The 10118-nt window shown below is 43.5% G+C and overlaps 1 protein-coding gene across 1 annotated transcript; it reads left to right on the plus strand.

Annotated features, from left to right (window-relative positions):
• Positions 1-6647: 6647 nt before the first annotated feature.
• On the plus strand, positions 6648-9913 carry LOC115772638 (mitochondrial import inner membrane translocase subunit Tim9). The gene is made up of 4 exons (XM_030719002.1): positions 6648-6873; positions 7098-7146; positions 9228-9323; positions 9487-9913. Exons 2-4 carry the CDS (start codon positions 7108-7110, stop codon positions 9619-9621), a joined length of 270 nt encoding a protein of 89 aa, XP_030574862.1. The 5' UTR covers positions 6648-6873; positions 7098-7107; the 3' UTR covers positions 9622-9913.
• Positions 9914-10118: the final 205 nt, after the last annotated feature.

The following is a 10118-nucleotide window of genomic DNA, read 5'->3' on the forward strand; positions in this document are numbered from 1 at the left end:
TGCTCGTAACTACACCACGTGTATTTTTACCATGACGGTGTTAAGGTGCTCGTTATGGTCGGTTCAAGGCTGTAAATCAAAACGTCATCTGACTGCTGTTCTCTCCACTGTACTGTATGAGCGTGCAGAAACCTTCCTTTTGATGTTTAGCCCACTACAAAAGCTTGATTTGCCCTCCGTTAAGAGCTGCTGGCTGCAGAGTCCTGATGAGAAAACACCTTAAAATGTTTACCAGTTACCGACAACCATTCAGAAGCATCCTGTGAAATCTGAGACCCATCCACTTCCTCTGATTCTTCCTCTTATACCTCTTTCTCTCCAGCATGGTGTGATGTGTAATCTAGAACTAGTTCACATTTTCCCAAAAACCTTCAAACCATCACAGTTGCAAAAATGTGCTGTGGCTGTGGGAGGGTCAAACACAAGAAAATGCAATTTCACCCTCCAAAATACAAAAAACTTTAAGTAAAATTCGAGGCAGAACTGACTGTTCTGGCACCATGTTGGTTGGAATGTAGGTATGCAGTTCTTCCCATGATGGCCCTTTTCTCCATCAATGTGGCACCAGGGTGTTAGGTCATCATATTTCCACTGGCACCTCAAAATCAGAGGTCCCATAGTTGGAACTGCTGATAGATGAAGCCCACAGTGTTTGTCTGCCATGATTTTCGTGCCTCGGAAATGATCCGATATTGTCCAGCCTGCGAGAATGAGGGCCTGGCTCTCAAACGGAACTAAGCAGGAGCTGGATCTGCACCAGCACCTCAGCTTTGGAAAAGGTATACAACCCATCCTGTTATGACCTTTTTCCAGCAATGCAGTGCTGGTGCCTTATCCAGACCCAGTTCCACGCCATCCCACTGAAGAAGTGCAGAATAGCTGCTCCCCTTCCCAGAATTGGTTATCCGGTAGTTGGATCCATGTATGACAGTGGCTGTGGGAGCAGGAACGGCAAGAAATTCGCCAATTTTCATAAATGCGGACCCGCGAGTCCGTCTGCCATCACGTTCCTACCACAGAAATTACCTCACCTTCTACTACCTAATGCTCTGGCTCTGAAAGGTCCCCGAGGCTTAACTGGCTCTGCACTGATGCTGCGTTTGTGGGAAAGAGGGATCCAATTCTCCACCCCCACCCCCCCACCCCCACTGATGCGGTACCAGTGCATTATCCACAAGTAGTTCACTGGATTTCCACTGAAAAAAAGCTCCCCAAAGCTGCAGCCCATAGTTGGAATCACTGATATCGGAGGCCATGGGAGGCCCTGCTGCGAGGTCACCGATGATTTGCAGCAGCAGCTCAGATTCTGTCCATCTGTGGGTGTTTGGTTCTCAAAACTGCGTGTGGGCTTGTTCTCAAGGAGAACCCTGGCAGAACCAGCTCTGTACCAGTGCTGTGTTCACAGAAAAGAGAGATTAATTTCTTCCTGCTGGAGCTCTTTTCTTGGACGCAGTGCTGGTGGCTTATCTAGAACTGGCTCATCACATTTCCAACAAAACAAAAAGAAAAATCTGGAACTTTACACCGAAATCACCCTGAGTTCCACCACAGGGCGCTCAAATGCCTCAAACTGGCACCACGTCAGTGTAGAACGTGTTTTAAATGTGATCAGTGCCAACCAAACCCACTGGTCAAAGGTCAGGTGTGGCATTCAAGTCATATTGGAATAACTGCTCTGGCACTTTATCTGAATTTAATGGTACTGAACATGATAGAACACTACAATTGTTCCTCAGTGAGCTGAATGCAGCACAGGTCTGTATTTCTGAGCTTTGACCGCTCTCCTGAACAGCTGACATCTTTCTCCATCCCTGCTCCTCTTTTCCCTCTTGTTGCTCTTTACACCTGCATGCCCATAAAAAGTGGGTGTGTCTTTCTCTTTGGGCAGGTGTGATTTCAGGCATAAGAGCGGGATGCAGCATCTGGGCGGGGCATCTGATCTGACTAAATGTGACACTAATGAAAATGTTTTCATGCTGCGGTGCCAACGCTGTGTTTTAGTCCAACAGCTTGGTTTCCAGAAACTTCCCAGTTACCTCAAATGCACCATATATATAAAATATGAATGAGTGGCTTGTGCTGCGTTCATGTCACATGAGAATGGTGGAAAAGGATGGCGTGGTGACATTTTGAAAGCAGCCATTAAATCAGAGAATTTCCTAAACTAATAAGCGCGTTTCCTCGCCTGCATTCGGCAGCTCGTATTTACGGCGACTCGGTTGCGACATGAACGCAGCATCATAGCACGTCCTGCCACCTGCCCAGGGAGGGCCAATCAAACCCAGATAGATCCATCAGAGTGAGAAGAAGCAGGTTGTTGTGAAACTGCCTTTGTACCGAGCGACTCGTAACACTGGACTGAACTCAGTGTCACACTGCACACACTATAAACTATGACCAGCACTTGTAATGAAGCAATGACACAGCATTCTACTACTACTGTATAAATATGATGAAGAGGATGTTTTTCTGTAATATTATTGAACCTGAAGATGAATTAATAAAAATAATCCTGATTATTCTGTAACTTCTGCTTGGGTCACTCATTTAAATCTAACAGCACTCAGAGTGCTGCACGCTGTCAGCCGAGAGAGAAAACCCCAACAATCTGAGGCCAAGGTGGGAAAGAAGAGCCTCTCTGCACAGGAAGAAACCTCTTCAGCAGAAACGGGATCAGGGAGGCGCAGCAATCTGAGGGGAAAAGGAGAGCGTAAATAGGCTGAACAGGTACAGGTGTTCTGGTTTAGGGTCAATCAGTTGTAGAAAAATTAAAGTTGTGTTTAAGATTGTTGTTATGATGCTCATCAGGGAAACAAACACTTCAGACCCTCTTGGTATTCTCATTCAGACGTCTGAGGAATGGTGATGCTGTTTTCCAGCCATCTGTCTGGTCAGTAGGCAGTGAAGGGTTAACCCTGAAGTTACCCAGATAAGACGAAGTCCTGCTTCATGGTGCTGACCTCAGGGCCCACCTCCACCCCTACCCCCACCTGCCACCTCCTCAGTTAGTCTCACTGCTGACTGAGGAGACTCCACAGAAACAAGGCTGCAGGCCCTGATGGGGTCTCTCCCGGGGTGCTTAAAGCCTGTGCCACTCAGCTTTGTGGAGTACTGCACCATGTTTTTAACATGAGCCTGAGTCTCCAGAGGGTCCCTGTGATGTGGAAGATGTCTTGCATTGTTCCTTTTCCAAAGATGTTGCGACCCAGTGATGTCAAGGACTACAGGTCAGTGGCACTGACGTCCCACGTAATGAAGACCATGGAGCGGTTCGTCCTGGATCAGCTCCGGCCCACGGTCCAGCCATTTCTGGACCCCCTCAAGTTCGCCTATTAGCCCCGCCTGGGAGTTGAGGATGCCATTATCTACCTGCTAAACTGAGTCTGTGTTCACCTGGATAAGCCAGCTAGTACTGTGAGGGTCATGTTTTTTTACTTTTTTTCCCCTGACTGGCAGATCACAGTATGTACACCCGCAGCACTGTGTGTCTGACAGAGTAGTTAGCAACATTGGATCCCCAGAGGGAACTGTCCTCTCTCCCTTCCCCTTCACCCTCTACACCACAGACTTCAGCTACTGCACAGAGACCTGCCATCTTCAGAAGTTTTCTGATGACTCCCCAATAGACGGTGAAGGACTTTGTTGCGTGGTGTGAGTGGAACCATCTAGAGCTCAACTTGACAGACAAAAGAACTGGTGATGGCCCCTGTGTCCATCGGGGGGTCGGTGTGGACACTGTAGAGGACTACATCTATCTAGGAGTGCACACTGACAATAAACTGGACTGGGCGGTCCACAGGTGGATTCCTGTTGGGATGAGATATTTGGGGATTAGATTATGCTCAGATTTAGCTGATATTATATCTATAAATACTGACACATTGTTACAAAAATTAAAAATAAATTTGGAGAAGTGGAGAATACTAAATCTCACATTGTGGGGAAAAAGTAATACAGTTAAGATGCTTGTGGCTCCACAATTTAATTATATATCTAGGATGATACCGATAACCAATAGTAGGAACAACATAATAGGCTAATTAAAGCGTTTTTTTGTGGCACGATAAGAAGCCGAGCAATAAAGCTATGTGCCTTGAGAGATGTTGGGGGGATGGTACTTCCAGACGTAGAACTATATAATTTTGCATTTGAAATAAATAAAATGAGTAGACACTGGAAAACACCAAACTTGGATCTTGGTTGGGTTAGGATTGAAAGGGCTATGCCAGCTCCTTTTGATGTTATTCAGCTCCTTTCACAAAAAGCTAGCGGTACAATACAACAAAACCCAGAACTGTAGCATTCACAGTGGGCATGGACCCGAGCACATAAGATTCTTGGAATCTGTCCTTATAAACAAGACTATTCCTCAGTGTGGAATAACCCGGTAGTACTTAGAGGAGAATCTCCCTGCCTGTGGGCTAAGTGGCTAGAGAAAGGAGTACAGAGGTTAGAGAGTATATTTAGGGAAGGTACATTCATGCCATATAATCTGTTAAAAGAAGCTGTCAATATGACAGATAAAGGGGAATATTGGAAGTATTTACAGCTACTATTGGTCTAAGACTGGTACAGAAAGAGAATATGATCAGGGACTGGTTGTGCCTCCCTAGCAGCTCACAATCGGCATCAGGGTTTTATGAAAAAACTTTTAAGCAAACAAGCTGGACTCTGTGAAAGTTTGAGGCTGATATGGCAGAGAGATCTAAATAGTACACTTAGTAAGAATGTATGGAGTAATATTATTTCAAACATAAGCTGGTCAGTTAGAGACACTATAAGTAAGTTTCTACATTATAAGGTTGAACACCGGTATTATTATACCCCATCAAAGCTGTTTAGGGCAGGTCTACTACTTTTCTTCATGTTTTTTGGGAATGCCCCCTGGTGTTTCCTTTTGGATGGAGATCACTGTAAATTTGGAAAAATGAACTGGATTATCCATACCTAAATCACCCAGTTGTGTCTGTTGGGAGATAAATCTCTCATACCTGAGGAAGGATCTAGAGAAATTCTTGGATTTGTGGCGGCTGGATGTATCGTAGCTGCAAGACTGATTCTGAGGAACTGGAAAAGTCCCCACAAGCCTCAGACCAAAGAATGGATGAAGCTCATGACAGACACTGCCTCATTTGAACTGTTAATTGATAAGGTAAATAACATCCAGGAGAAAATGAATCAATTATGGTGTTGATTCATGTCATTTATTAAATCATAAGGTAGAGAACTCACTTTATGATTTTCTTTTGGAAAGTTTCTTTTTTTTTCTCTTTAAAAATATGTTTATGTTTGGGTTTGCTGTTGTATGTTTGAAAATGGAAATGTAATAAAAAAAAATTTTAATGACAAAAATAAAGAATAAACTGAACTGGGCTAAGAACACTGATACCCTATACAGGAAGGGCCAAAGTTGTCTCTATTTTTTGAGATGCCTGAGGTCCTTCAACATCTGCCGATCTATACTCAGGATCTTCTATGAGTCTGTGATGGCGAGTGCTATCCTCTGCCGTTGCATGCTGGGGCAGCAGGCTGAGGGCGGCAGATGCCAACAGACTTAATAAATTGATCCACAAAGCCAGTGACTCGCTGATGGCAGCTTCAGAGAGGAGGATGCTGTCTAGGCTGCAGACCATTATTGGCAATGGCTCCCACCCACTCAACATAGCAATGAGACACAGGAGCACATTCAGTGCAAGACTCATCCAACCAAAATGCACCACATTCCTACATGTGGCCATCAAACTCTATAAGTCCTCCCTTAATAAGTGACTCTACAGTCCATCAGTGCAGTTTATTATGTGTACATTTATACAGTATATGCCAGATTTATTTTCTAGATTTATATTTATTATCACAGCCACTGCCTTAATTGTACTCATAAAAATTTACATGTATGTACTTCAAATGTATCTTTTTAGTTTTAATTTTTATTTTAGTGTGTTTTGGTTTTAATTTATTTAAATTATTAGAGTGTTTATTGTTTCTATATGATAAATGGTTGCAGCTGTCACTGAAATTTCCCTCTGGGATCAATAAAGTATTTCTGATTGTGAAAGGTTCGCCAGTGCAGGAATTTCCTTAAACCAGCATAATTTCTGATGGTCAACAGGACTAAAAATACAAATGCTGATAACTCCGAATACTAACATCAATAACAGCACAATGGTGCAAAAGGTCTAACCTACTTTTTAAAATTCTTTTGGAAATCTTTTTATAATAAAGGTTTTTTACATTTCTTTATTTTCTTGAGCTGAAACATGAAATGTGTAATGTGGAAAAGTGCCATTAGCATGTTTTAGCTAATTATTTTACAACCCGTTGCTTCATTTACATTTTTTCCAACATCACGTGTTTATGGATAATTTATACTGAGTCTTTCAGACTTCCATACAGAGTGCTCAGCGGCAGGTAGGAACCAAACAGTAGGAACCTTTTGTTACTGCGCTTGTTGCTCTTCAAAGCGGAACTTTCGGCTAATTTTTCTCTCAAATTTAAGTCTTTCTTTGTGTTTTGAATTTAATAAAATGATAATTATTGTTTAATAATTGAATGTTTAGCTTAACGAGTGCCTTGTGTTCAACATGTTTGTTATTTAAATGTAATTAAAGTCGCAAAATGTCGGAGGGAATCTCCCTGCGCATGCGTCCATCAGTCCGTCGCTCGGAAGCTCCTCATCTGCAGCGAGGAGTTCAGGAAGGATAAAAGCGGTGTCCCCGCGGCTGTGGAGGTTATCTGTCCCGCATCTGACCGAGGAGGCTAAAGCACAATATCCACAGAAGAACCGAGGGAACCTCATCGGAGAGCGGGAACGCGGAGCTGACCGGACTAGCTATTGGCAGCAACAGTTCCAACGGGGTCCGTTTTATCTGGCAGGTGAGCTCATTATATAAATAAACCACAGGTAACCGTGTGTTCTGAAGCGGGGTCACACCGGCCAACCAAAGCCGAGCGGAACACCTGTAAGTTCGTGGTTACAGAATAACATGTGAGCGCCGGAGGAGCTTTAAAAGAGGCGGAGCGCTAAAATCGGAGGCTTTCTGGGCGGAGTCTGGTGTGAGAGCAGCCGCGCTGATTGTTGCCTTGTTTCCCCCCCACAGAGTCCGAGTCATGGCTGCCCAGGTGTCCGAGTCCGACCAGATCAAACAGGTAAGCGATGCTAGCGCGTTTTCACGTCGACTTGCAGAAAAGTGGCTCTGAACCGAGAGGCTGAAAGTCCCGGTTACTGTCCCGCCCAGCGGCCATAGAAACCCTGCACTGAGTTACACACAGCCGGGCAGCACGGAGGCCTGCGAGGGGCAAACCGCGGGACAGCGACAAACAGTAGATGACAATAGAAACGAATAAGAACAGTTCAATAAATTTAAAAACTGGCAGAAAACTGTAGCAGCTGCTCGGGACCAGCACAGGAGCGGAAACAGGAAATAAATAATGCTAATGTAGAAAAAGTCATTAAAAAGAGCTGAAACTTAAATAAAGCAATAAATAAGATAAGATAAGATAAAACTTTAATAATCCCACGACGGGGAAATTTGTGCATTACAGCAGCTCAATACAGAGAAAAAATGAAAAGGATGAGTAAGAACAAATAACTAAACTAAAAACTAAAATTCAATAGAATAAAATAAAATAGCAAAAAACTATACACATATACATAAGCACTATATACATAAATATATATATCAGTGTCAATGCTCACTTTTACATATACACACATATACACACACGCCAAAACACTATATAAAGATATCAAAATATACATTTGTAGCCGGTAAGGTACACAGCATACACGGTATGCATCATATGGGTGAGTGTAATAAATAAAATGTATCTGACTGTATGGATAAAGTGATGGCAGTGGAGGTAAAGTGTCCAAGTGACTCAAGACATTATGATGTGTTATACAGTCTAACTGCTGTTGGGATGAATGACCTGCGAAAGCGCTCCTTCCTGCAGCGAGGATGTTTCAGTCTCTGACTGAAGGAGCTGCTCAGCTCACCCACGCTCTCATGCAGAGGGTGATGGGGGTTGTCCATGATGGATGTCAGCTTTGCTAACATCCTCCTCTCACCCATCACCATCACAGACTCTAGAGGACATCCCAACACAGAGCTAGACCTCCGCACCAGTTTGTCGATCCTGCTCCTGTCCCTTTCGGTGCATCCACCCCCCCAGCAGGCCACTGCATAGAAAAGGGCAGATGCTACCACTGAGTCATAAAAAGTCTTTAACAGAGTCCTGCAGACACCAAAGGACCTCAGTCTCCTCAGCAGGTGTAGTCGACTCTGGCCCTTCTTATACAGGACATCTGTGTTTGTACGCCAGTCCAGCTTGTTATTGAGATGAACACCCAGGTATTTGTAGGAGACCACTGTCTCAATGTCCTTTCCCTGGATGTTCACCAGTGCTGTAGGGGGTGGCTTCCTCCTGAAGTCTATGATCATCTCCTTCGTCTTGCTGGCGTTGAATAAGAGTGAAAATGTATGATTTTAGTTAAAACATTAAAATTAATGAGGATAAAACAGCTGCAAGCACTTATGATTTTAAAAAGCAAGTTTAAAGAAGCTTAAGTGATGTCTTAAAAATTCAGCTTATAAAACTAATGAATTTGTGTAATTTATAAATAAAGTAAAACAAAATAATTCTGTCTGAAAATGATGGGTAAGAAGTGAATGAAACAAAGTTAGTAAAACAGTGAATCCATGGAAAATGCCGGCACCTGGGAAAGAAACAAAATTCCAACAAAATAGTAAAAAAAGATTTTGAAACATTATATGAAAGGGTTAATTTATGCCCAAAATACTGTTCTGTGATTATGAATTAATAAATTACTTGAAAGGAAACAGCTGCTTCACTTTGCACAGTTATTTTTTCCTTGTAAATTCACCAGTTTATTTTCAGTTTGATCTTTTATTCAGTCGAGCCAACAACAGGAGCAGATCTCCATCACATATGAATTCATATCATAAATTCTACTAACACTTCTACTTCTGAGCTCTCACGGCCACCTTTAGAGCAGTTTTATAAAATCTTTTTTATTTCTAAAAATGAGAGAGGACTGAGCTCTCAGGTGAGCGCGTCCTGAAACCCGTACGAGGAAATCCCTCCACAGCTCTTCCGCTCTGCCTCTGCTGCAGACGGGAAACTCGGACAGTTTGAGTTTGATTCTCAGATTTTTGTTGAGTTCAGTGTTGAAGCCGTTCTGAGCCCTGTCTATTTCCTGTGTTCAGTTTAAGGAGTTTCTGGGGACGTACAACAAGGTGACAGAGAACTGCTTCATGGACTGTGTCCGAGACTTCACCACAAGAGACGTGAAGCCCGAGGAGGTAAAAATATCACTTCCTGTTTCTGCCGCTGTAAACGGCTGAGTTTTTATGGACCAAACTTTGAGTTTTTCCTCATTTCAGAGACAAAGATGATTTGATGATGGAAATGAGCAGTTAAAGTGAAACGGGTCACATCCTCACAGCTGTTTCTCCTTTGTTTCAGTCGAGCTGCTCCGAGTCGTGCCTGCAGAAGTATCTGAAGATGACTCAGAGGATCTCCATGCGTTTCCAGGAGTATCACATCCAGCAGAACGAGGCTCTGGCAGCTAAAGCTGGGCTGCTGGGACAGCCGCGCTGAGCCGGGCCGAGACCCTGAGACGGTTCCGGTCCAGCAGATCCTCTGACTCTGTGAAAACGGACTCTGAAACTGCAGATGACATTTTGTTGTCTGATCTGAAGCTCCGCCCGTTCACCATGGAGCCTCACCCTCTGTCTGCAGGGTAAAGGAAGCAGTCAGGTGTCTGTGTCGAAGCATCATGGGAAACGTAGTTTACAACAGCAGATTCTTTGTTAAACTGCGGAATGATCCTTTAATGTGCATATTTCTAGCTGACCTTTCTTGTGTCTGGAAATAAAAAAATCTGACATCAGGAATGTGTGGAAGTTTTCATCCTGCTGTTAGGAAGTACTTTTACTCCGTACTGCTGTACACTCGCGCTGCTGGTTCACAGGTGGATATTCTTCCTTCTCTGTGTTTCTGATAAACATTTAAAAGGCTTGCAGCGCTTCAGGCTAGAAAGTTACTGATTAATCTGCTTTTTGTGTTGAATGGTTTCTGCCTTGCACCTACCTACA

This window comes from Archocentrus centrarchus, chromosome 22 (assembly GCF_007364275.1).
Source record: "Archocentrus centrarchus isolate MPI-CPG fArcCen1 chromosome 22, fArcCen1, whole genome shotgun sequence".
In the NCBI taxonomy this organism is placed as follows: Eukaryota; Metazoa; Chordata; class Actinopteri; order Cichliformes; family Cichlidae; genus Archocentrus; species Archocentrus centrarchus.

What these genes read in the sequence shown, in the direction of transcription:
- LOC115772638 (XM_030719002.1), top strand. Translation starts at nt 7,108, where the DNA reads ATGGCTGCCCAGGTGTCCGAGTCCGACCAGATCAAACAG. An exon ending in AGTCCGACCAGATCAAACAG is followed by an intron (nt 7,147 to 9,227) that starts GTAAGCGATGCT and finishes TCCTGTGTTCAG; the next exon opens with TTTAAGGAGTTTCTGGGGAC. An exon ending in GAGACGTGAAGCCCGAGGAG is followed by an intron (nt 9,324 to 9,486) that starts GTAAAAATATCA and finishes CCTTTGTTTCAG; the next exon opens with TCGAGCTGCTCCGAGTCGTG.